General features: G+C 45.4%; 2 protein-coding genes across 3 annotated transcripts in view; one reads left to right on the forward strand and one right to left on the reverse strand.

The window, feature by feature from the left end:
• The window catches only part of LOC110509959 (pyruvate carboxylase, mitochondrial), a 102628-nt gene that overhangs the window by 59349 nt on the left and 15585 nt on the right, over window positions 1-27694 (forward strand). The window contains exons 10-11 of the mRNA XM_036967814.1: window positions 842-1024; window positions 22975-23119. Coding sequence (XP_036823709.1) covers window positions 842-1024; window positions 22975-23119 — 328 coding nt within the window. The remainder of the gene's footprint in view (window positions 1-841; window positions 1025-22974; window positions 23120-27694) is intronic.
• Window positions 8213-20288, reverse strand: LOC110509960 (leucine-rich repeat and fibronectin type-III domain-containing protein 4). 2 transcript variants are annotated; one of them, XM_021591197.2, is made up of 3 exons: window positions 19536-20288; window positions 12427-14122; window positions 8213-9712 (listed from the first exon to the last, which is right to left on the reverse strand). In XM_021591197.2, the coding sequence occupies exons 2-3, from the start codon at window positions 14097-14099 to the stop codon at window positions 8623-8625; spliced, it is 2763 nt and encodes a 920-aa protein (XP_021446872.2). In that variant the 5' UTR covers window positions 14100-14122; window positions 19536-20288; the 3' UTR covers window positions 8213-8622. The 2 variants fall into 2 exon arrangements, with proteins under 2 accessions (XP_021446872.2, XP_036823710.1); XM_036967815.1 differs by lacking the exon at window positions 19536-20288 and having other exon boundaries at window positions 12427-14139.

The following is a 27694-nucleotide window of genomic DNA, read 5'->3' on the forward strand; positions in this document are numbered from 1 at the left end:
CACACGACTAACACCATCGTTGATTTTCCAGACAACATGGCAGTGCTGGGCCTGATCGCCAAAAAGACAGCCAACGGAGGATAGCGCCCCGACAGAGTGGTGCTAGGGAAACAGCCTCTCCCTCAAAGTCAGCAAAACCAAGGAGCTGATCGAGGTCTCCAGGAAACTGGGAGGGGAGAGGGCTATTGACGTGTGTTTACTTTATATTAATTGTCATACTTGACATGGCACATTGATCTCTTCTGTATATCCTATTGTGTACACATCAGGCTATTTATTACAAGGCATACTACCGCTTCTATTACAAGGCATACTACCGCTTCTATTACAAGGCATACTACCGCTTCTATTACAAGGCATACTACCGCTTCTATTACAAGGCATACTACCGCTTCTATTACAAGGCATACTACCGCTTCTATTACAAGGCATACTACCGCTTCTATTACAAGGCATACTACCGCTTCTATTACAAGGCATACTACCGCTTCTATTACAAGGCATACTACCGCTTCTATTACAAGGCATACTACCGCTTAAATTACTAGGCATTTTTTGTAGACTTTACTCTTTTTTTTATTGCTGTAGATTTTTCTACTGTGTTGAGGGAGCTAGCACACATTTTGCTGCATTTTTTAAAACCTGCTGTAGACTGTACGTGACAAGTCAAATTTGAGTGAATTGACAAACGTGAAACTTGGGAAAGGTTAAATTGTCAAAGGATCTGTATTGCTGCATTTATAAATGTACATGTTTTATAGAGACGGGGTTACTTTCTTCCTGACTCGTGTCTTAACAGCTCTATCTGCATATCTGTAATTCCGCTCTCCCAATTCCTCAGGTATTCCGAAGTGGCGAGGGCATGGGCATCCGTCTGGACAGTGCCTCTGCATTCCAAGGAGCAGTCATCTCCCCCCACTACGACTCCCTTTTGGTTAAAGTCATCGCCAGCGGGAAGGACCTGCCTGCCGCCGCCGCCAAGATGAACCGGGCGCTGGCTGAGTTCCGTGTCCGCGGGGTCAAGGTAGGGTCATTAATTACGGCACATTGTCACATTTATTATGTGACCACATTAGGCCTTTTAATCTCCCGCTGCATGACTCAAGTGACTAATTTAATCCAGTCAGCAAGAATTTTTTTGAACTTATCAAATAACCTTTTTTCAAAAGTGCTTGGAAGTGCAGCTTCTGAAAGCACCCCGTTATATCCGCACCTAAAACTGTCTGCATGTGTCATTACTGTGTAATGGTCAGATGTTTTTAGCACAAGATCCTTACTACGGGAAAAGCGGCATAGTGAAAAGTGCTGAAAGCAACTCTGGAGAAGAGAAGTGGAAAGCAGGAGCTCCATGAAAAGGATGTCGGAAGGCTAAGTGGGCAGAGAGAAGGGAGCTGTGTAGAGGCCGTTAAGGCCAGACAGGTCATCAATGCATTTATGATTCATCTGATCCTGATGATCAAAGACATTTGTAAATGATAAATTCAGCGCTCTACAATGTTTTTCTCCCCTCAAAGCCCAGATTTTCTTTCTTGCATGTAGTGGATCTTTTAAATGGCACCGTTTTTAATTGGTAAATTATTTAGTAGTAATGGGAAGTAGAAGCTAAATATACAACGGACTGGATGGCTTGTCTACTCATGAGACGGACAGGATAAAAGACTAGCAGATGGAAAGAAATGCAGGTAGGTTTCTACTTTGTATCGAAGAGGGCTTTGGTTTGGAATTGTAAAGTAGAGAATCAGAGTTGCAATACTAGTGTCAATAGCATATGTTCACATGAAAGCACAGTATGAATGGCAGTAATGGCTGTATGTATGTGTTTTTGTTGGATTTAAGGGAGGGAATTATTGTTCTGCCAGCCCTAGTTTTCCATGGCTCTGAATGAAACCTTTGATTGGTGTGTGTGAGAGAGTGAGGGTTAGGGGCAGCAGCTGCAACATGGCCAGCTGCGCTTTTGAAGGGGATGCAGCAGGGGAACGCTCCAACATCTTAACTGTCCACACACACACACACACACACACACACTTACCTACCTTCATCAGCTTCTGCAAACCACCGCCAACATGATTCTATTCTCTTGATTGTCCTTTTTCTTGTTCCTTTCCGCTTGTCTAGTGTCCCCTCCTTGAATTCGTTTCCTTATTCTCCTCTTCTTGTTGACCTGATACAGTGTGACAGACTGAGACTACTGCCCTGTGTAGTTGGGATATTTCATTTTATCTTATATCCCTCTCCTCTCACCCGCTCCCTTCCCCTCTCACCCTCTCCTTACCCCTCTCGTTCCCCAAGTTAATGCTCTCTTCAGCCCCGGAGGTATTTTGTTGGCATGATTATTTGCAGCACTCCAAAATATCAAAAACATTAAAGCTGCTCCAGATCATCCCCTCTCTGCTCCACAAGAGCACTAACTAGCGAATTGTCACATGTTTTTTAATGATGACTCATTATCACTTCAGGATGGGTGAAGAGGTTCAAACCATGTTGGTTGCACAATTGCCTCCCTCCATTTCCTTGCATGTTTGATTTAATTCCCTCACTGCATATACTAAACTCATTTTCCCCCTCTATCATACATCCATCCTTTCCCATGTCAAAATCTCATTCGCTCTCACGCTGTTCCTCCCAGCAGGGGAAGGCCACTCGAACCCCATTGGGCAACTGCAGTGCTTTTTTTACTTTTTTTTTTTACTACCCAGCTTCAAATGGCTAGTTTATTTAGCACTGACGCCACCAGAGATGTAATTACCTGTTCAAGTAAGAGTACAGCCAAGTGATTTCCCCCAGCAGCACCATTAGGCGTTAGAGAATCAGAGGAAGTGCTGCTAACATCTGCCCAGATTTACACAACATATTGGGTGAAAAAACGGTCAGAAAATGTGATACCATCCTAGCCATAGGCAGTGGTGGTTTGAAAATCTGAGTCGACAAGGTGAAGACATCTGTTGATTTGCCCTTGAGCAATGCAGTTAACCCTAATTTGCTACAGTGGTGCCGTACCACTGGCTGACCCTGTAAAACAACACATTTCTCTGCACCTATCGTACTACTGTGGCTGACCCTGTAAAACAACACGTTTCTCTGCACCTATCGTACTACTGTGGCTGACCCTTTAAAACAACACGTTTCTCTGCACCTATCGTACTACTGTGGCTGACCCTGTAAAACAACACGTTTCTCTGCACCTGTCGTACTACTGTGGCTGACCCTGTAAAACAACACGTTTCTCTGCACCTGTCGTACTACTGTGGCTGACCCTGTAAAACAACACGTTTCTCTGCACCTGTCGTACTACTGTGGCTGACCCTGTAAAACAACACGTTTCTCTGCACCTATCGTACTACCGTGGCTGATCCTGTAAAACACGTTTCTCTGCACCTATCGTACTACTGTGGCTGACCCTGTAAAACAACACGTTTCTCTGCACTAATGCGGCTGTGTGACATGCTTTTCCAATTCCCTCGTGAAAAAGCAACATCCGTAAACATGTTGAAATCCCTTTTAAAGGTAATCCCACAGTAATTTATGGGTGTAGCAACAGACTCGGTCGGAGCCTCCCAAATTCACCGTCAACTAGATTTGTTATTTCAGAACTCATGTTACCCACTGTGCTGTGGTGCATGCAGATACACCTTGGAAAGACTAACCAACATTACCAGCCCAATATCCATTACATGTAGCTGTCTCACTCTGCAGCTGGATTATCAATTGGCTTTTAATTGTGTTTTTTTTGACCCCTCGCTCACCCGCAGATAGGAATTGTACCTTAAGTGGTCTGGGAAATTACTCCTTTGGGTACTATGCAATGATTCCTGTGCCCACCATCAGTTGTCTTTTGTATGTCCCTTTCTCTTACCACCTCCTCCCAGAGTTATGCATTTACAGTACACATGAGCATGACAGCAAAGACAAGGGTCTTAATCAATTGAAATGGGAGCAATAGGTTGTTGCCAGCTTATGTAACTACTAGCTTCCTTTACAAGTAGAAATGGAGATGTAGTGCTCCATATGAAACAGCAACACATTTACTGCCACTGTAGCGCAAAAAAACTGGTCTTTGAAGCCCTAATCTGCACTGAATGGTTCCCAGAGGTGTGACTGGCTTTAGAGGGAGATATGGCGAACTGAAGCAGGGTGTGGGGAGATACGGAGAGGAGTTGTGTGAAATCGAGATGAGTGGGAGGCTGCTTAAAGAGAAGAGGAAGATGTAGTGTGCAGGCTGGATGCAGATAGTTTCCTTTATTTCAGATCTCACTCAGATGAACACATCTGATTTATTATTATGCACGGATACTTTTCAGTCATTAGAATTTGAAGGCTCTGCTGCACTCTGCTTCGAAGTGGGATAGTGAATTAGGGACGTGCATTAAGGATCTAAGGATTTCACAGCTGTGATACTCACTGTCATTATATCCCCCTCTGCTTTGCTCCCCTCCACCATAGCACCCCACACCCACTCCTCCCGAAACTGCCTCTCTATGCAGTTTAGTGATAAGACATTTTGTAGGACCAAGGTAGAAGATAAACAAGGATTTTAATGCTGTATGCAGCAATCTGTTAATGACCACTTAAACATGCATGTACATGAGTCATTTGCATGAATAATACTCAACCCCCTCCAACGCTCATTCTCTCCCTCATTCTCTCCCTCACGCTCTCCCTCATTCTCTCCCTCATTCTCTCCCTCACTCTCTCCCTCATTCTCTCCCTCATTCTCTCCCTCATTCTCTCCCTCACGCTCTCCCTCACGCTCTCCCTCACGCTCTCCCTCACGCTCTCCCTCACGCTCTCCCTCACGCTCTCCCTCACGCTCTCCCTCACGCTCTCCCTCACTCTCTCCCTCACTCTCTCCCTCACTCTCTCCCTCACTCTCTCCCTCACTCTCTCCCTCACTCTCTCCCTCACTCTCTCCCTCACTCTCTCCCTCACTCTCTCCCTCATTCTCTCCCTCATTCTCTCCCTCATTCTCTCCCTCATTCTCTCCCTCATTCTCTCCCTCATTCTCTCCCTCATTCTCTCCCTCATTCTCTCCCTCATTCTCTCCCTCACGCTCTCCCTCACTCTCTCCCTCACTCTCTCCCTCACGCTCTCCCTCACGCTCTCCCTCACGCTCTCCCTCACTCTCTCCCTCACTCTCTCCCTCATTCTCTCCCTCATTCTCTCCCTCATTCTCTCCCTCTTCTGCCTCCCATATTTATCGTTCACACACAAATATAATTGTTTTTTCCAGCTAAATTAATGTTGCAGCACTATTTCCCACTTTGCATCTGCTGATTTGCTTTTGCAGCATTTGCTTCTAGGAAAGGAAATACTTCCCTCAAGGAACAACCACCAGAATTCTGGTCGTTTTAAAAAAAACTGATGGTGGATGAAAGTGCCTTTTTAGGAGTTTTGATTAATGTTGGTCGTTTTATATGGTTTGAGTGTCAGTCTTCTCCACTTTCCTCTAGCAACACATTCACCCACACACTCCTTTCCGCTGATCATAGGGTGTGGTTGGGGTAGAGGTTCTTCAGCATAACGGGGAGTAGATTGGTGATTTATTATATTCAAATGGGTGGGTTAAAATGTTGGTCCAAGAGATTTTGTTAGATTAAATCACCCTGTTTTTCTACTCAAATATCTAGTTGTGAATGGGAAAACCTTGGCTCTACGTCTGAGGTGAAAAAGTCAAAGCACTTAAAATCCTATTCTTTCTGGCTGTCTCACAGCTGGGGTAGGGTTTTAGATGCAGGGGCAGAGAATAGCCAACCATGGTGAATGAGTTGGATGGTACGAGGTTAAATGAAATCAGGACTGGCTAAAAGAACTCTGAAAAGTTTTATTTTCTTATCCTACAAATTGGAGACGTTAGAATTATTTCTGAGACGGGGAACTCCTGAACTGGTCTAAACTGTTCAACTTTATTCACAGCCAACCAGATCTGCAGATCTGATATTAATGGGACTTGTCAGCAGAACATGACATATCTGTCCTCTATGATGTGAACAGTGGTTGATAGCAGAACTGCAGGTCAGTGGTTTGAGCACTGCTGGGCAGAGTTCACAATGTGTTTGTGAATTCACCAATCAGCACTTTAATTGGGTGAAATAGGGCACCTGTTTGCCTCTGGCAAGAAAAGGGGAAACTGCTGCATGCCATTCTCTCACTATCCACTCTCCAACTCCATCACACAACTCATGCTAATTGAGTTCAGAGGGCCTTTGTGGGTATGACTGTACACTACAGAGTAGTATTTAATATGACAAATGGCACCAATAGATATGTAGCCTATCTTTGTGTACTGGTTTATCTCAGAGCTCCTCCCCCAGTCACCTTCTCAACCCCTCTTTCTCCCCATACATCTCTTCCTCTCTCAGCTCGAAGACAAACTCCTCTGTTTGCCGATAGGCTGCTTCCTGCCCTTCTCAAACAAACACATGATCACTGACTGGCATCTGTCACAGTTTTCATATGATCCATTTTGATAACTGATCTACTCAGCGGTTTGCAATTCAATGTCGAGTCGTGCTGCTGTTGAGTAGCGGTTGATTTATTTACTGTAATTCATGAATTGTTTAATTTATCTTGTTGAAACAGTTGTATTTTTTATACTTGTCATCACTCCCATCTGCCCACACCGTACGTGGCTTATCTTCACCATGTGCTAGGTTCCTTGTGCAATGCACTTGGTGCTTTTAAATGTATGTCCTTGTTTTTTAAGAAATGTAGAATCAAAATAAATGATATACACCCATTCCACTGTATATTCTTCAAGAATCATTCTGAAATTGATTACATTTTTCCCCCCTCATCAATCTACACACAATACCTCATAATGACAAAGGGGGAAAAACATTTTTTTTAGACATTTTTGCACATTTATTAGAATTAATTAACTGGTAGCTTTTTTACAGAAGTATACAGACCCTTTGCTATGAGACTCGAAATTGAACTCCGGTGCATCCGGTTTCCATTCATCATCCTTGATGTTTCTACAACTTGATTGGAGTCCACCTTGTTAATTCAATTGATTGGACATGATTTGGAAAGGCACATACCTGTCTATATAAGGTCCCACAGTTGACAGTGCATATCTGAGCAAAAACCAAGGGAATTGTCTGTCGAGCTCTGAGACAGGATTGTGTCGAGGGACAGATCTGGGGAAGGGTACAAAAAATGTATGCAGCATTGAAGGTCCCCAAGAACACAGTGGTCTCCATTCTTAAATGGAAGAAATGTAGAACTGCCAAGACTCTTCCTAGAGCAAGGGCCTTGGTCAGGGAGGTGACCAAGAACCCGGTGACAGAGCTCCAGTTCCTCTGTGGAGACAACCCTCTCTGCAGTACTCCACCTATCAGGCCTTTATGGTAGAGTGGCCAAACTGAATCCACTCCTGAGTAAAAGGCACATGACAGCCCGCTTGGAGTTAGCCACAAGCCATCTAAAGACTCTTACCATGAGAAACAAGATTCTCTGGTCTGATGAAACCAAGATTGAGCACTTTGACCTGAATGCCAAGCGTCACATCTGGAGGAAAACTGGCACCATCCCTACGGTGAAGCATGGTGGTGGCAGCATGCTGTGGGGCTGTTTTTCAGTGGCAGGGACCGGGAGACTAGTCAGGATTGAGGAAAAGATGAATGGACCAAAGTACAAATAATTTTATTTGTCACGTGTTTAGCAAATGTTATTGCGGGTGTAGCGAAATGCTTGTGAGAGATCCTTGATGAGAACCTGCTCAGGACCTCAGACCTGGACAAAGGTTCACCTTCCAACAGGACAACGACCCTAAGCACACAGCCAAGACAACGCAGGAATGGCTTCGGGACAAGTCTCTGATTGTCCTTGAGTGGCCCAGCCAGAGGCTGGACTTGAACCCGATCAAACTTCTCTAGAGAGACCTGAAAATGGCTGTGCAGCGATGCTCCCCATCCAACCTGACAGATCTTGAGAGGATCTGCAGAGAAGAATGGGAAACACTGCCCAAATACAGGTGTGCCAAGCTTGTAGCATCATACCCAAGAAGACTTGAGGCTGTAATCGCTGCTAAAGGTCCTTCAACAAAGTACTGAGTAAAGGGTCTGAATACTTATGTAAATGTGATATTTAAGTTTTTTATTTTTAATGAACTTGCACAAATTTCTAAACCTGTTTTTGCATTGTCATTATGGGGTATTGTTTTATAGATTGAGGAGGGAAAAATAATTTTTAATCAATTTTAGAGTAAGGCTATAACAAAATGTGGAATAAGTCAGGGGGTCTGAATACTTTACAAATGCACTGTAACCTAAATTCCTCGTGAGCTTAGTTCAACTGTCTTACCCCTTCGAAACCCAAAATATAAGCATGTTTTACTCCAATATTTGTAAATAAATGTAAGCAAACCCTGTATAGCCTTAAAACATTATTAAAACTATACATTTGATATCATGTATTGTTAGTCCTTGCATCCATACCTCTATGAATTTGAGTGGTTACATTTATCCAGACCCATTCCTTTAGCTTATTAGTTGAAACAGGCAGGGAGAACGCTTTGTTTCAATTAAGGATTCTAGCTATAAAGCCAAATGGCTTATCTTTTACATCCACCATTTTGTCAGTTTCAGTCTGTTTCCATTATGTCCATCTCTCCTCCTCTCCACCCTACACAACACTCTCCTCCAGGTCTCCAGCTTTGGCAGCCACTCTGGTGTTAGAGTTAGAGTTGGAGGTGTTGAAGGCGTGCAGGTAGCCATGTGTGAGAGCAGGGGGCTGTTGGTCGCTGCCCATGCTGCTCGCTGAACTGGCCGTTGAGGCGCACTGGACCAGCATGCCGTGCACCGACTGGCTCCTCCTGGTCCATATCACACTCAGTCGCTTGGCATAGCTGTAGCAGGTTGTTGTGGTGATCTCGCCCACATCAAAGGAGCAGCTGCGTGTCCTCCCGAGTGGTGGACGATCGCCCCTCCTCCAGTCATCCAACCGCCCCTCCTCCCCCTGGGCCCCAGAGTCCAGGCTGCATCTGGAGCCCACCATTTTGTCCAATTCTCTCTCCCTCTCCTCAGAGCGGCGCAGCTTGAGCTTGCCTGAGTGTCTCAGGGCCTTGTGAGCTCTGGGATGGGGTAAGGTCTGAGAGGTGATGGCAGGGGAGTAGTACAGTGTCACTCTCTCACTCTCAGGGGTGAAAGGGGGGAATCTTTTCCCCCTCACGCCTACCTCCAGGCCCTGCTCCTCAGCCTTTCTCTCTCCACTGAGCTGATCAGAGTCAAGCGTTGTCCTGGACTTGTTCTTGGCTTGAGGTTTGGTTTTCGATGGCAGGGGCTTAGCCTTTTGGCCAAGAATGCCTTTGGGCAGAGCCACCATCATCACTCTCCCATTCCCATTGGTCTGAGCGTAAACGTCCACTTCTCCCTTGGAGGGCAGGAAGTTGTCATGGTGATGGGCAGGGTAGTGACCCTCGTCTCTGCAGTCTCCACAGACGCGGTGCCTCACCATCATCGCCACGGTGAACACCAGCAGCATCACCACGATGACCCCACCCACCATGATTGTCAGTGTGCCGCCCAGGAAGTGCGCCTGCAGGGAACGGCACTCTGGGAAGTCCTCCTTGGTGCTGAACTGGGTGCAACCCAGGACCTTGGTGGTGGCCAGGGTGGACAGCCCGTCATCAAAGATGGCCAGGACACAAAGGCTGTAGTCAGCTCCAGACACAAGGTTCTTTAGCAGGAACGCGTTGCTTGTAGGAGGCAGAATCCTAACAGACAGGGAAGGGGGGGGGGGGGGGGGGTTGAGGAGTAATAAAAGAAAACATGATATTGAGTCATTTGCTGAGGAGAGAAAGAGGATCTCTGAGAGCAGCTAGGAGAGGGAGACGAATCAAATGAAATGCAATAAGCTACAGTACAACTCCTTAGTGCTAATGATGATGATGAGCAGCCAGCTAGAGGGAGGAGGAGTCAGATCTGCTCATTTGTTGTGGAAATGGGCTTAATCAATAATACTCTGCTGAAGAGGGAGAAGGGAAATAGAAAGGGTGAGATTGATATTCAGGGAAATGGGAGGCAGACTGAAGATGGCGCCGGAGAACAAGGCTAACTTTTTACGTATTCCTAACCAATTGTTTTTTTGTTGTCAACGACAAGACAGCCGATAAGGAGGAGGTCCGAGACCTGGCCGTGGGGTGCCAGGTCAACAATCTCTCCCTCAACGGGATCAAGACAAAGATGATTGTGGACTACAGGAAAAGGAGGGCTGAGCAGGCCCCCATTCTCATTGACAGGGCTGCAGTGGAGCAGGTTGAGTTTCAAGGTCCTTGGTGTCCACATCACCAACAAACTAACATGGTCCAAGCAGCACCAAGACAGTCGTGAAGAGGGCACGACAAAACCTATTCCCCCTCAGGAGACTGAAAAGATTTGGCATGGGTCCTCAGATCCTCAAGGTTGCACCATGGAGAGCTTTCTGACTGGTTGCATCACTGCCTGGAATGGCAACTGCTCGGCCCCGACCGCAAGGCACTACAGAGGGTAGTGCGAACGGCCCAGTACATCACTGGGGCCAATCTTCCTGCCATCCAGGACCTCTACACCAGGCCAGACACCATGGCAAGCGGTACTGGAGTGCCTAGGTCCAAGAGGCTTCTAAACAGCTTCTACCCCCACTAGTCACTGTAATAACTCTACCTACATGTACATATTACTTTGACTATCAGTGCCCCCGCACATTGACTCTGTACCCGTATCCCCCTGTGTATAGTCTCGCTATTGTTATTTTACCTCTTCTCTTTAATTACTTGTTACTTTTATTTCTTATTCTTACTCATATTTTTTTTTTAAACTGCGTTGTTGGTCAGTGGCTCATAAGTAAGCATTTCACTAAGAATACCTGTTGTATTCGGCGCGTGTGACTAATACAATTTTATTTTAAGCCAGTCTGTTTACGTATGTTTATTTTTTTCCTCTCCTCGGAAACGTGTCTTGCCAAGCGATGAGCTATTAAAGACAACTCCGAGGCAATGACACATACTCGCACCCCAATCACCACCCCCGCCCAAACGCTGTACGCAAGGAAGAGGACAAGACGGCAAACACTTCCATTTTTAAAGTCTTTCACCCCTCCGTCTTCCAACTGACTGTCAAATCTCTTGTTAAATGCTGCAGCTTATTGTATGGATTCAGACGGCTGTGTAGAACAGTATTGAAAATGTATTGGACGGTGTAAATGAGGCTGAATGCGTTTACCGTTGAGAGGTAATTGCGAGCTCTGAAAGGCAGACCTTGAGCAATTTTTAATTTCATCTGGCAGGCAGTTAACCTTTCTGGTGCCCTTGCTCTCCCTCATTCCTCCACACTATCCTCAAATTATATCTAGCTTTGGGTTACATTACTTTGTTGTTATTACATTTAGTTGTTTACAGGCAGGCTTTGTAATAAATTGGAAAGATGGGCTTTACGCGGAACATTAACTCAGAACATGCAAGCTATTATCTCCGTAGGCTTATATGAGGTGAATAACTGCATTGTAAGTTCTACTGAACCTGTCAAAGGGATATGCTGTTTAAAGAAATTAGCCATGGAGTCCCAGAGACGGTAGAAATGAATGTTTGCCTTCATCCATCTTATTTAGCTATGAAGACTACATATACCTTGGCATATATTAGTCATCCAAATGTGTGTATTTGCATACTTATTCTTTGATCTTGGAAGGCTTAGCAAGCAGTTCACCTGGCCTTATTGGGACACCAGGGAATTATGGGGTGTTATGAGGCATCAAATGTTTAGAGTATGAGACTAACCATCACTTCCTGACTTAGTGGGGGATGAAAGCTGGAAATGTTGAATTGGGAGGCGTTCTTCCTGTTTTTCATTCTGACAGCTGTGTGCACACATTAGTGTGTCCTGCCAAGTCCTTGAGAATCGTTCAGTATATGATATAAAACACTGCATGTCTATTTAGGTACCTATCCCTACCTCCACAAACTGAAGTGGGTTCAGTCTTCCCTAGACCCAAACCCACCATCTCCCTATTTATCTCTAGTTCAGACTGACAGATGGGATGTGACACTGTCCTCAGATCTGCGGCTTGCACTTTTAACATTTTTTTATAAGGACTTCATCCTCCTTTTCCCACAGTCTTCTCTCTCTCCTTCCATTGCCCTATCTCCCTTCCATCTCTTTCCTTTCCCTCTATCACTCATTCATAATTTACAGTCAACTACGCCTGCTCTCCTTTAATTCATGTGTCAGTGTTCATGTTCATCACTCCTGGTCCCGGTCATTCAAGGACACTCTGATAACTCAGATCAATTGTAAAATCACTGGGGGGTTTTGTACATGACAGTATTACAATGGAAGACCACACAGAGGTGTTTGTTTTGCATCTAGCCTTTTGATTGATCTAGTCATGCTTGCCCAGTTGGAACTGTCTCTCAGGTTCTGTAGGATGGCTGTGTCGCTGAGGGGAGCTTACCTGTACACCAGGGCGTCGTCTGCAGTGCAGTTGTACTGGATCTGGTACATCCACACCAGGTACGGCCCAGTGGCCCGGCCCAGGACCCAGCGCACCTGGGCAGAGGTGGCAGTCGCTCCCAGGACCCCCACCAAATGCTCATTGGCATCTCCATCTCCACTCTCCCCCTCTGTGGCGTTCTTGACAGTCACCACCCCTCCACCACCCTTCCGGCCTGCCCCTCTTCTCCCACTGGAGATATCTGATGACCCGGGATCCCCTCGAGGGCTGGTTAGGGGGACAGTGTTGTTGCCGCGGTGAGGGAGGGGGATGATCTTCAGGTCTATCAGGGCCGTAGCCTCCCCGGCAGCATTGATGGCAATGCAGGTGTATGCCCCATCGTCACGGGCACGGGTCACCAGCACGTCCAGTGTGCCGTTGTAGTAGGAGTGCACACGGCTGGAGTTGGCTACTATGCGGTCGTCAGGGGAGATCCAGTGGATGATTGGCTCTGGGTCTCCAATGGCACGGCACCTCAGCGTGGCCCTCTGGCCCTCCAGCACCCACAGCTTGTTGGAGTGGCGCGTGATGAGCGGAGGCTCACAGGTAAACTCCTCTTCTGGAATGGACCAGAAGTAGCGCCCAGCCAGGTGGACGGGAGTGGCGCACGTCTCCATGTCGTCCCCGCGGATCAGCCGCCTCAGCCACAGCAGCTCACAGTTACAGTGCAGGGGGTTCCCACCGAAGCTCAGGCTGATGACAGTGTTGTAGGGGGTGGGGCTGACCACGCCTGTCTGGGAGCGGGAGAACAGGGGGTCAGGGGGTAGAGTCTGCAGCCGGTTGGACGTCATGTCGAGACGAGCCAGCTTGTAGAGTTCTCCGAAGGAGCCCTCGGCGATGTGGTCCAGGAGGTTGTGGTCCAGGTTGAGGGTGTGCAGGCTGGCCATGTTCTGGATGGCCTCCCAGGGGACCTTCCTCAGGTTGTTGTAGGACAGGTCCAGATCCTCCAGCGTCTGCAGGAAGTCATCAAATGCCTCGGTGGAGACGTTGGTCAGCTGGTTGTTGTTGATGATGAGGTGCTGCAAGTTAGTTAGGCCGGACAGGTCTTTTGGCCCCACCACGGTCAGCCGGTTGGTGTCCAGGTGAAGTGAACGCAGGCTCTGAAGGTCAGCGAAGGCCAGAGGTTTCAGGGCATGGATGGTGTTCCTGGACAGAGTTAGCTCTACCAGGCCTGACATGTTGGCAAAGTCCACTCTGCCCACCTCCAGGATGAAGTTGTCAGCCAGACGGAGCTCCACTGTGCGCCGGTCAATGTCAGGAGGGACGAACAGCAGGCCCTTGTTGACACAGAGTGTGCTCAGAGACTCTGAGAGGTTTCGGCACACACAGTGGAAGGGACAGATGGAGACCATGCCCCAGGTCTCTCCAGCGGACACGCCCGGGCCCAGCAGAGCAGAGAACACACAGGAGCAGGTCACCACGGCCAGCCAGACTACAGTCTGTGGGGTCATAGAGCAGGCAGGGGGTCTCAGGGAAGGGCTGGTGACTTTTGGCTTGAGTTCAATAGGAGATAACAGGTTTATTTCCGGATGGACACCTTTTAGAGAGTGTTGCTTTGGAGAGAGCCTCCTAGAGGATTTTGAGTGGGGTGGAGCTGAGAATGGGTGTGATATTTGTGATTTGGATTTAGGCATTGTTGAGCTGGTTATCCATTGACCTACAGAAGAACAAGTGGGAAATCATTATCTCTCATTTCCATTGGTTTTCCCATTCAGTGGCTTTTACATCCAACAGTGCAGTAGAGGTATTGGATTGTACAATTGGTATTTGGAAAAAAATCCACAAACTTTCAATACTGATTTTGTAAACTGATGTGGTTATGTTTGTCTAGGCCTATGTGTATAGTTTCAATGAGATATGAGTGAGGTTAGATTTGATATTAACCTGCAAACCTGGGTGGTTTTTCTCAGACCGGTCACTGCTTCTGGGGTGGTGGCAATGACTACCGAGTTCAACTGTTACTGGTTCTGGGGTGGTGGCCATGACTACTGGGTTCCACTGTTACTGGTTCTGGGGTGGTGGCCATGACTACTGGCTTCCACTGTTACTAGTTCTGGGGTGGTGGCCATGACTACTGGCTTCCACTGTTACTGGTTCTGGGGTGGTGGCCATGACTACTGGGTTCCACTGTTACTGGTTCTGGGTGGTGGCCATGACTACCGAGTTCAACTGTTACTCGTTCTGGGGTGGTGGCCATGACTACCGGGTTCCACTGTTACTGGTTCTGGGGTGGTGGCCATGACTACTGTGTTCCTCTGTTACTGGGGCCTTCTTGTTCTCACCCTCCACTGCCCACTGTTCTGTCAGTGCTATTGCCCCATTCACCTGATGCATTACAGTGTGTGTGTTGAGCATGAACATTGACCCACGTTCCATCTAATGAGAAGGAATGACATTGGGTTAAAAGCCAGACTACAAAAGGCAGGTCCTTAATGAAGCAGAATAGTGGTTTGTAGGGTGACTGAGTCTCCAGGTCATGAATGGAAGCCTAGTCGCTTGAATTATCTGTAACATTACAGGCCTGATTAATGTGACTTGTGCTTTTCCATGGCTGCTGTGTTTCACTGGGTTGAGAATATTACATTTGTGCTCATTTGAGCATTATGTAAGGCCAGCTTCTTCTCCTGTCACGCTCACAAAGCACCGTTTTGAGTGTGTGTGAGGGAGAATGAGAGGGGGAGATGAAGAACCCACAAGGGGAATGATGGATACAACCTATAAATAACTGTGTAATAGTGTAAACTGTGTTTGTCTCTGTGCATGCACTGTGCAATGATACACACACACAATAAATGTTGTGGTGTGTAAGGTGGGATTAGTGTGTGCTTTATACTATGGGGTTAACCTTTTGGACCTGTATGTCTGAGTTGGGAGGGAAGATGGAGGCATGGTAACAGGGTTAGATTCTAAGCATTCTATCCCATATGTTTTCTGTTTGAGTTGGCTGAGGGTTTGAATGGATTGCACATCCCCCTTAGTTCCTAATCACAGTGACTGAGGACTGCACAGTAATTGTTCCTACATTAGTGGGTGAATATCCTGTTCTCCCACAGAACGGAACACCGAGGCCCTCATCTACAGTGCCTTGAGAAAGTTTTCACACCCCTGGCCTGTTTCCACAGTTTATAACCTGCATTTCAAATTGATTCCATTTTGATTTGGTGTCACTGGCATACATATACACACAATACCACATAATGTCAAAGTCAAATTACGTTTTTAGAAATGTTTACAAATGAATAGAAAAATGAAAAGCTGAAAGTCAGTAAGTATTCAACCCATTTGTTATGGTAAGCCTAATGTTCATGAGTAAACATTTGCTTAACAAGTCACATGAGTTGCATTGACTTTCTGTGGGCAATAATGGCGTTTAACATGCTTTTTTTTAATGACCCCCTCATCTCTGTACCCCACACATATACACATAATGATCTGTAAGGTCCCTCAGTCGAGCAGTGAATTTAAAACACAGGTTCAACCACAAAGGCCAAGGAGGTTTTCCAGTGCCTTGCATAGAAGGGTACCTATTGGTAGATGAGTTAAAAAAAGCATTTAAAAAAAAAAAAAGCAGTTATTGAATACCCCATTGAGCATTGTTAACTTATTAATTACACTTTGGATGGTGTATTAATATACCCATTCACTACAAAGATGCAAGCGTCCTTCCTAGCGCAGTTACCAAAGAGGAAGGAAACCGCTCAGGGATTTCACTGAGGCCTGTTTTTCCCCCCACCTTTATTTAACCAGGTAAGCAAGTTGAGAACGAGTTATCATTTGCAACTGCGACCTGGCCAAGATAAAGCAAAGCAGTGCGACACAGCAACAGTTACACATGGAATAAACAAGTGTACAGTCAATAACACAATAGAAGAGAAATAAATAAAAAGTAGTCTATACAGTGAATGCAAATGGCATGAGGTAAGACCATAAATAGGCCATAGTAGCGAAGTCATTACAATTTAGCAAATAACACTGGAGTGATAGATGAGCAGATGTGCAAGTAGTGATTTTGGTGTGCAAAAGAGCATAAAAGTAAATTAAAACAATATGGGGATGAGGTAGGTAGATTGGGTGGGCTATTTACAGATGGACTATGTACAGCTGCAGCGATCGGTTAGCTGCTCAGATAGCTGATGTTTAAAGTTAGTGAGAGATATGTAAGTCTCCAGCTTCAGAGATTTTTTTGTATTGTTTTTAAAAAAATCGTTCCAGCCACTGGCAGCAGAGAACTGGGAGGAAAGGCGGCCAAAGGAGGTATTGGCTTTGGGGATGACCAGTGAGATATACCTGCTACGGGTGGGTGTTATCGTGACCAGCGAGCTGAGATAAGGCGAAGCTTTACCTAGCATAGACTTATAGATGACTTGGAGCCAGTGGGTCTGGTGACGAATATGTAGCGAGGGCCAGCCGACTAGAGCATACAGGTTGCAGTGGTGGGTGGTATAAGGTGATTTGTTAACAAAACGGATGGCACTGTGATAGACTGCATCCAGTTTGCTGAGTAGAGTATTGGAAGCTATTTTGTAGATGACATCGTCGAGGATCGGTAGAATAGTCAGTTTTACTAGGGTAATTTTGGTGGCGTGAGTGAAGGAGGCTTTGTTGCGAAATAGAAAGCCGATTCTAGATTTGATTATTTTGGATTGGAGATGTTTGAGTCTGGAAGGAGAGTTTACAGTCTAGCCAGACACCTAGGTATTTGTAGTTGTCCACATATTCTAGGTCAGAACCGTCCAGAGTAGTGATGATTGTCGAGCGGGCGGGTGCGGGCAGCAAACGATTGAAAAGCATGCATTTGGTTTTACTGGCGTTTTAAGAGCAGTTGGAGGCCACGGAAGGAGAGTTGTATGGCATTGAAGCTCGTCTGGAGGTTAGTTAACAGTGTCCAAAGAAGGGCCAGATGTATACAGAATGGTGTCGTCTGCATAGAGGTGGATCAGAGAATCACCAGCAGCAAGAGCGACATCGTTGATATATACAGAGAAAAGAGTCGGCCCGAAAATTGAACCCTGTGGTATCCCCATAGACTGCCAGAGGTCCGAACAACAGGCCCTCCGATTTGACACACTGAACTCTGTCTGCGAAGTAGTTGGTGAACCAGGCGAGGCAGTCATTTGTGAAACCAAGACTATTAAATCTGCCGATAAGAATACGGTAATTGACCGAGTCGAAAGCCTTGGCCAGGTCGATGAAGACGGCTGCACAGTACTGTCTTTTATCGATGGTGATTATGATATCGTTTAGTACCTTGAGCGTAGCTGAGATGCAGCCGTGACCAGCTTGGAAACCATATTGCACAGCGGAGAAGGTACGGTGGGATTCTAAATGGTCAGTGATCTGTTTATTAACTTGACTTTTGAAGATTTTAGAAAGGCAGGGCAGGATGGATATAGGTCTATAACAATTTGGGTCTAGAGTGTCACCCCCTTTGAAGAGGGGGATGACTGCAGCAGCTTTCCAGTCTTTAGTGATCTCGGACGATACGAAAGGGAGGTTGAACAGACTGTTAATAGGGGTTGCTGCAATGGCGGCGGATCATTTTAGAAAGAGAGGGTCCAGATTGTCTAGCCCAGCTGATTTGTACGGGTCCAGGTTTTGCAGCTCTTTCAGAACATCTGCTATCTGGATTTGGGTGAAGGAGAAACTTCCGAGCCTCCCCAGCATCTCCAGGGGGTGACTAAAACAGAGTTAAATGTCTGTGATAGGGAGAACTATAGTATTGTAGTTAGTCCACAATTACTATCCTAAATAACAGGGTGAAAGGAAGCCTGTATAGAATAAAACATTCCAAAACATGCATCCTGTTTGCAATAAGGCAAAAGTAAAATGCAAAAAATATGGCAGAGACACATGTACTTTATGTCCTGAATACAAAGCATTATGGTTAGGGCAAATACAATACATCACTGAGTACCACTCTTCATATTTTCAAGCATGGTGGCGGCTGCATCATGTTATAGGTATGCTTGTTATCGGCAAGGACTAGCGAGTTTTTTTTATGTTTAAAAAAAAATGGAGTAGAGCTAAGCACAGGCAAAATCCTAGGCGAAAACCTGGTTCAGTATGCTTTCTAACATACACTGGGGGACAAATTCGCCTTTCAACAGGATAATTAACCTAAAACACAAGGCGAAATATACTCTGGAGTTGCTTACCAAGATGACATTGAATGTTCCTGAGTGGCCTAGTTAGTTTTGACTTAAATCGTCTTAAAAATCTATGGCAAGACTTGAAAATGGCTGTCTAGCAATGATCAACAACCAACTTGACAGAGCTTGAAGAATTCTAAAAAGAATGTGCAAATATTGTACAATCCAGGTGTGCGAAGCTCTTAGACTTAGCCAGAAAGACTCAATGTTATAATCGCTGCCAAAGGTGATTCTAACATTTATTGACTCAGGGGTGTGAAATACTTATGTAATAGAGATTTTGATTTAATTTTCAATAAATGTTTTTGCTTTGTCATTTATGGGGTATTGTGTGTAGATGGGTGAGGGGGGAAAATGTATATTTTAATCAATTTTAAATTTAGTCAACTCATGGTGAATGAATACTTTCTGAAGGCATTGTACATGGCAGTATTTATTTAAGAACACTATCTGGCTATAACTGCTAGTATTTAAATTCTTATCCCTAGTTATCCTCTTGGCTTGGATATGTTTCCCTCTTCTCAGTTTTTTTATGATCGTTGGCTCAAAGCAGAGGGAAGACCTAATAAAGCTTTTCCATGTTGCATTATCTTACCTCTCTGTCCACCTATCCATATTTACTTTGACTTCAGCTCATCCTCCAAATCAACAAGCGTATGAGCAATTTGTTGCTTGTCAGTTTGTCATTTATATTTCACGCAGTCATTCCTGTTGTTAATATCCTTGTTTTTCTGGGATTCAATTGTTGCTAGGTCAGTCCATTGTATACATCCTCCAGGATTAGCAGAGTGACATGGGCACAGAGAATCACATTTCCTCCACAATGTGCAATACAGTCAGGACAGACTGTGTTAGATGCTCTATTCAAAGAAACACAGGGTTATATTCTAATGTGACGAAAACAAATGAACATTAACTTACAGAAGTTTGCTGCTTATGCTGTTCAGGATGCCAAGTCCATTGATTCGTTCTGGTAACTGGAGCATGAATCGAAATAATCAGATGTAGTTTTTCAAGCATGAGCCCAGAGGCTTTCAGAGATGACAAGCTTATGTTTCCTAGATAACAAAATATTTGAAATGTGTGAAACATTTCAGTGTGCTTCGTAGCGTTTATCCTCCATCTATTCACTAATTGCAGCCATCAGTCTTCTCCCAGGACAGTATCCAGTCTCTTCTCTTTACTCTGCAGTCGTTGGTATTCAGACCCCTCTTTCCTCTCGCTGCGCATCTGTCCTTCGCAGAATCAGTGCGGCTCTAGAACATCCCCAAGTCTGTTTTTATCTCTGTTGGAGAGCAGCTTTAACCACCTGACCTCCAACCCCCTTTCTCCTCCCAGTTTCCCACTGTGTGGGAAGGGAAACAATTCCTTTTCACTCCCTTGTTTCTTCCGTCATGCTGCCTTTTTTGTTTTGTCTTAGTCGTCCAGACAAGCCCAGTGAAAGGAACAGTGCTGTTAACGTAGGTTATTAACCGTAGACGCCAACAACCTATTACGGTCGCATGTTTCACCTCTGTGTTTGCCGTGCTTATTCACAACTCAATCGCTTGGTTTGACGTTCATTTCCTCCGCCGTCCGGTGCTGTACCAGTCGGATTTGTGGCTTCTGCTGCAGCAAGCGCGTGTGTGAGCGAGGGAGAGACTGCAAAGTGTGTCTCCTACTGAGATGGGAGAGTGAGAGTGAGAGGGAAAGGGAGGGAGGAGGGAGAGCCTTGAGCAGTCCTGGCTTTTGATAGAAGGGGGGAAAGATGGAATTGGAGTGGCTAGGAGAAAATGCAAAAAATGTGCGTAGGATAAATTAGTCAAAATGAAAACAGGAGGCTGTAGGAGGTTTTGGAGGGAGAGCTAGCAGCCTCACCCCCGTCTTTATCATTTTTTAGCCTAACAGTTGTGCCAAAGTAAGGGATGGCTTCATTACTGCTGTGATTAAAGCCGTTACCATTGTATTTACACAAGCCCTTAGCAGACTGTACATTCAGCTGGTTAGCAGTTGCTGTTTTCCTGTCTGCAATCGCCTGTAGACCACTGCTACAGTGAGAAACATGGAGACACTAGCCTAATAAGGTAGCTTTATGCTGAGGTGTTTGAAATGGGATATTGGTTGGTTACTATCAAGAGGCCTGTTAAATCAGCAATTTTGGGTTTAAAAGTCCTTTCATCAATTATTCAACATTTGATTACTACAAGTTGATCACAATGGTCCCCAATGTACCCTGAATGTTAAGTGTGGTCGCGGGGATGGGGAGTTTCTGATTGTTCAGCAGATTTTGGAGTGAATAAAGTCTGATTTGGAGTGCTTGCTTGTCTTCCCTGCTGTGGTCTGGGGGTGTAGAGAGAGAGAGGGAGAATCTGAGAGAATCAATACGGATGATGAGAAACTCGGATGACTTACACTAGGTTTCTCAACCCAAACAGAAGTGATGAAGGTTAATACAGGTCAACACCAGCACCATGGCTGAATCTGACAGCGTGGCTTTTTGCCCTGGAGTTTGAGGGAACGAGACACAGAGAGGGGAGGCTTAGCCCCTCTTCATCCTCCTGGTTCCTTTCATCCCTCTTGTTTCTATTCCAATCTGGGCTAGCTGTGTTTTTTTTGTTTTTTTGGTGAGGAGGACTGAGTGACTCACCCTCAGCCAGACACAAACTGGGGCTTTTTAGAGGCCTGAGTACAGCCATGCTGGAGTGTTACACACACCCTACAGGAACACTATGTGTCCAACCAATAAGTGCTAGGTAACACTGTACTCCTGACACATACATGCATACATACATACATAATGATTATTCAGCCTACTGATTTTCTAAGGTGTTTCTTATCTTTCACCACATGGGAACCCTCATTTTGACTATTGTGTATAATTTAGGTGGAAAATGGGTTAATCTATCTGCAGGAAATTTGAGAAATGATTTACCTGGGGAAGCTGCAGGGGGACATTTTAATTTGATTCAATCCATAGCTATTCAGAGTCTGGACAATGGAGGATGTGTGGCCAATTGCAGAGAGGATCTCTTCAGGACCAAGGACAGCAGCACTCTGAGCCTTACACCACAGTCAGAGAACAGAATAAACTCGCTGGGGCTGGCCATCTTGACCGTACTGTCAGAACTCTTGCCAGTTGACAAATTGGTCAATATTTTGAAGCAAATAACCCTGGCTTTTTGTGCCTTTCTCTTAATCATGAATGGCTAATTTGGAAGTGGTGTCATGGATGCATAATTTATCAGCCGGTCCAAAGAAGAGGCCTTGAAGCATTTCCCAGATGCATTGTGCTCAAAGGTTGTTTTTTTTTCACCCCCTCTTTCCTGCCCACTTGATGCAGTCATTATTAAAATGGGGTGTTAAAAAACAAGGTTAGTTAGCTGTGATTGATGGTTTCCCAGAAAGTTTGTAACAGCACGACTCAAAAAACGGTAATTAGAGAGCAAGGAGTGTCAGGGCACAAGCTATATCCTCTATTCTTACATAACTAGAGAATAAGAACGATCTGATTTGTACATTTTTTTTATCGACATTCCATACAAAATGAATGAATTGTACTGTCATCATACTGACAATGATGCAACTATGGACTAATTTGTCTCTTCTCAGAAAGAAGCTAATCTTATTTAGTTTCTGAATTTATATTGCCAGTGCAGACTTGCACATATGTTATTTATTAACGTCCTCTGTAATGTTCTTAGTTTGCTTTAGTCTTTTGGTGAGGGTTGGTTCTGTTGTAAGACCTGTAATTGGGTCTACATGTAGAGGAATCTGGGTCACGGCGCTGTGTTGGCTTACTAGGCTATTTTCTGCTGTTTGAAGTGTGTGGTAGAAATGGACTAAGGACTTGAGCAGTAGCCTATAGATATTTTCCCAGTCATTTCTATTATCTTATTCACTCTAATTTCTCTGTGCCTCTCATTTAGTCTCACTTGCTCTGGCTTCCTGCTTCTCTCTTTCTGTGTGTGTACCCCAGTGCACCTGGCTGAGACAGATGTGCAGCATGGCACAGAGGAACATGCAGGGCATATGTTGAGGATTAGCTGGGATTGTTTTGCCTAGTAATCACACTGTTTTCTGCTCTGTGTGTTTTGGCCTGATTAGTGCTCACAGAAGAAGGGACTCAGTGTGGCGGTATTGAGTGTTCTAAGCCATTTGATTCGGGACTGACCACAAAATGACCTCCCAGCCCTCCATAACCATTTGCACTTGAGCTGTGTGTTTGCATGTCCAGGCACTTTGCCCAAAATCTCGGTCCCTAGTGTTATGTATCATGCAGACGGTCTTCTTGACCATTTTGTCATTTTAACAGCAATCTCTCGCCCCCTCCCACTAGTTTTTTTTCCATTTCTCGCCCCCTCTTATTTTTGTTCCTGCACAGACCAACATCCCCTTCCTCCAGAACGTTCTGAGTAACGATCAGTTCCTGTACGGCACCGTTGACACCCAGTTCATAGATGAGAACCAGGAACTCTTCAACCTCAAGCCGGTCCAGAACCGAGCCCAGAAGCTGCTGCACTACCTGGGTAAAATGTCTTCAACTCACTGAAATTAGATTTGTTATTTCATAAACTGTGCTTCTTGTACTCAATTTAAAATAATTTGTTTTGTAATCTGTCTCTCTTTGTTGGTATAAATAATTTGAACTTTAGACACCACTTACTCAGTCATCTGATGTGTAGCTAATGATTGTCTTGATTCGTTGAACAATTGAAGCTTCCCTCCCTAGATCAAGTGGTGAGTGAGTTGAATTCATACCTGGCTGGAATTAAAGCCGGTTTACGGCACAACTGTTTTTTTTGGATGGGTTTTAAATGTTTGTTTTTTTTAGGGGGTGGATCAGCTTTAATATTAGATTGATGGAAGCAACAATCAATGTAATTATCTGCATCATTTCCAATCCCCCATATATTTTGGGGATAAATATATAAACTCAGCAAAAAAAGAAACGTCCTCACTGTCAACTGCATTTATTTTCAGCAAACTTAACATGTGTAAATATTTGTATGAACATAACAAGATTCAAAAACTGAGACATAAACTGAACAAGTTCTGCAGACATGTGACTAACAGAAATTGAATAATGTGTCCCTGAACAAAGGGGGGGGGGGGGTGTGTCAAAATTAAAAGTAAGTCAGTATCTGATATGGCCACCAGCTGCATTAAGTACTGCAGTGCATCTCCTCATGGACTGCACTAGATTTGCCAGTTCTTGCTGTGAGATGTTACCCCACTCTTCCACCAAGGCACCTGCAAGTTCCCGGACATTTCTGGGGGGAATGGCCCTATCCCTCACCCTCCGATCCAACAGGTCCCAGATGTGCTCAATGGGATTGAGATCTGGGCTCTTCGGCGGCCATGGCAGAACACTGACATTCCTGTCTTGCAGGAAATCACGCACAGAACGAGCAGTATGGCTGGTGGCATTGTCATGTTGGAGTGTCATGTCAGGATGAGCCTGCAGGAAGGTTACCACATGAGGGAGGAGGATGTCTTCCCTGTAACGCACAGCGTTGAGATTGCCTGCAATGATAACAAGCTCAGTCCGATGATGCTGTGACACACCGCCCCAGACCATGACGGACCCTCCACCTCCAAATCGATCCCATCCGAGAGTACAGGCCTCGGTGTAACGCTCATTCCTTTGACGATAAACGCGAATCCGACCATCACCCCTGGTGAGACAAAACCGCGACTCGTCAGTGTAGAGCACTTTTTGCCAGTCCTTTCTGGTCCAGCGATGGTGGGTTTGTGCCCATAGGCAACATTGTTGCCTGTGATGTCTGGTGAGGACCTTCCTTACAACAGGCCTACAAGCCCTCAGTCCAGCCTCTCTTAGCCTATTGCGGACAGTCTGAGCACTGATGGAGGGATTATGCGTTCCTGGTGTAACTCGGGCAGTTGTTGCCATCCTGTACCTGTCCCGCAGGTGTGATGTTAGGATGTACCGATCTTCTGCAGGTGTTGTTACACGTGGTCTGCCACTGCGAGGACGATCAGCTGTCCGTCCCATCTCCCTGTAGCGCTGTCTTAGGCGTCTCACAGTACAGACATGGCAATTTATTGCCCTGGCCACATCTGCAGTCCTCATGCCGCCTTGCAGCATGCCGAAGGCACGTTCATGCAGATGAGCAGGGACCCTGGGCATCATTCTTTTGGTCTTTTTCAGTCAGTAGAAAGGCCTCTTTAGTGTCCTAAGTTTTCATAACTGTGACCTTAATTGCCTACCGTCTGTAAGCTGTTAGTGTCTTAGCGACCGTTCCACAGATGCATGTTCGTTAATTGTTTATGGTTCATTGAACAACCATGGAAACGGTGTTTAAACCCTTTACAATGATCTATGAAGTTATTTGGATTTTTACAAATTATCTTTGAAAGACAGGGTCCTGAAACGGGACGTTTCTTTTTTTGCAGAGTTTATATCGATATACATCAAATTGATTTATATAGCCCTTCTTACATCAGCTCATATCTCCAAAGTGCTGTACAGAAACCCAGCCTAAAACTCCAAACAGCAAGCAATGCAGGTGTAGAAGCACGGTGGCTAGGGAAAAACTCCCTAGAAAGGCCAAAACCTAGGACGGAACCTAGAGAGGAACCAGGCTATGAGGGGTGGCCAGTCCTCTTCTGGCTGTGCCGGGTGGTGATTATAACAGAACATGGCCAAGATGTTCAAATGTTCATAAATTGAACAGCATGGTCAAATAATAATAATCACAGTAGTTGTCGAGGGTGCAGCAAGTCAGCACCTCAGGAGTAAATGTTAGTTGGCTTTTCATAGCCGATCATTAGGATTATCTCTACTGCTCCTGCTGTCTCTAAAGAGTTGAAAACAGCAGGTCTGGGATAGGTAGGACGTCCGGTGAACAGGTCAGGATTCCATAGCCGCAGGCAGAACAGTTGAAACTGGAGCAGCAGTACGGCCAGGTGGACTGGGGACAGCAAGGAGTCATCATGCCAGGTAGTCCTGAGGCATGGTCCTAGGGCTCAGGTCCTCCGAGAGAGAAAGAGAATTAGAGAGAGCATACTTAAATTCACACAGGACACCGGATAAGACAGGAGAAGTACTCCAGATATAACAAACTGACCCTAGGCCCACGACACATGAACTACTGCAGCATAAATACTGGAGGCTGAGACAGGAGGGCTCAGGGGACACTGTGGCCCCATCCGATGATACCCCCGGACAGGGCCAAACAGGAAGGATATAACCCCACCCACTTTGCCAAAGCACTTCCCCCACACCACTAGAGGCATATCTTCAACCACCAAATAGAGCTTTTTGGTCTAAACTCCACTTGCCGTGTTTGGAGGAAGAAGGATGAGTACAACCCCAAGAACACCATCCCAACTGTGAAGCATGGAGGTGGAAACATCCTTCTCTGGGGATGCTTTTCTGCAAAGGGGACAGGACGACTGCACCGTATTGAGGGGAGGATGGATGGGGCCATGTATCGCGAGATCTTGGCCAACAACCTCCTTCCCTCAGTAAGAGCATTGAAGATGGGTCGTGGCTGGGTCTTCCAGCATGACAACGACCCGAAACACACAGCCAGGGCAACTAAGGAGTGGCTCCGTAAGACGCTTCTCAAGGTCCTGGAGTGGCCTAGCCAGTCTCCAGACCTGAACCCAATAGAAAATCTTTGGAGGGAGCTGAAAGTCCGTATTGCCCAGCGACAGCCCCGAAACCTGAAGGATCTGGTGAAGGTCTGTATGGAGGAGTGGGCCAAAATCCCTGCTGCAGTGTGTGCAAACCTGGTCAAGAACTGCATGAAACGTATGGTCTCTGTAATTGCAAACAAAGGTTTCTATAACAAATATTAAGTTCTGCTTTTCTGATGTATCAAATACTTGCAATAAAATGCAAATTAATTACTTAAATCATACAATGTGATTTTCTGGATTTTTGTTGAAGTCGGAAGTTTACATACACCTTAGCCAAATACTTTTAAAGTCAGTTTTTCACCATTCCTGACATTTAATCCTAGTAAGACTTCCCTGTCTTAGGTCAGTTAGGATCACCACTTTATTTTAAGAATGTGAAATGTCAGAATAATAGAGAATTATTTATTTCAGCTTTTATTTATTTCATCACATTCCCAGTGGGTCAGAAGTTTACATACACTCAATTAGTATTTGGTAGCATTACCGTTAAATTGTTTAAAAAGAAATCAGCCAAGACCTCAGAACAAAAATTGTAGACCTCCACAAGTCTGGTTCAACCTTGGGAGCAATTTCCAAATGCCTGAAGGTACCACTTTCATCTGTACAAACAATGGTACGCAAGTATAAATACCATGAGACCACGCAGCCGTCATACCGCTCAGGAAGGAGACGCGTTCTGTCTTCTAGAGATGAACACACTTTGGTGCGAAAAGTGCAAATCAATCCCAGAACAACAGCAAAGAGCCTTGTGAAGATGCTGGAGGAAACGGGTAACAAAAGTGTCTATATCCACAGTAAAACAAGTCCTATATTGACATAACATGAAAGGCCACTCAGCAAGGAAGAAGCCACTGCTCCAAAACCTCCATAAAAAAAGCCAGACTTCGGCTTGCAACATTTATAGAAATGTCCCCTGGTCTGATGACACAAAAATAGAACTGTTTGGCCATAATGACCATCGTTATGTTTGGAGGGAAAAAAGGGAGGCTTGCAAGCCGAAGAACACCATCCTAACCTTGAAGCACGGGGGTGGTAGCATCATGTTGTGGGGCTGCTTTGTTGCAGGAGGGACTGGTGCACTTCACAAAATAGATTGCATCATGAGGTAGGAAAATGATGTGGATATATTGAAGCAACATCTCAAGACATCAGTCTTGTTAAAGCTTGGTCGCAAATGGGTCTTCCAAATGGATAATGACCCCAAGCATACTTTCAAGTCGTGGCAAAATGGCTTAAGGACAACAAATTCAAGGTATTGGAGTGGCCATCACAAAGCCCTGACCTCAATCCCATAGAAAATTTGTGGGCAGAACTGAAAAACGTGTGCGAGCAAGGATGCCTACAAACCTGATTCAGTTACACCAGCTCTGTCAGGAGGAATGGGCCAAAATTCACCCAAATTATTGTGGGAAGCTTGTGGAAGGCTACCTGAAATG

Source organism: Oncorhynchus mykiss, chromosome Y, assembly GCF_013265735.2.
Source record: "Oncorhynchus mykiss isolate Arlee chromosome Y, USDA_OmykA_1.1, whole genome shotgun sequence".
NCBI lineage: Eukaryota > Metazoa > Chordata > Actinopteri > Salmoniformes > Salmonidae > Oncorhynchus > Oncorhynchus mykiss.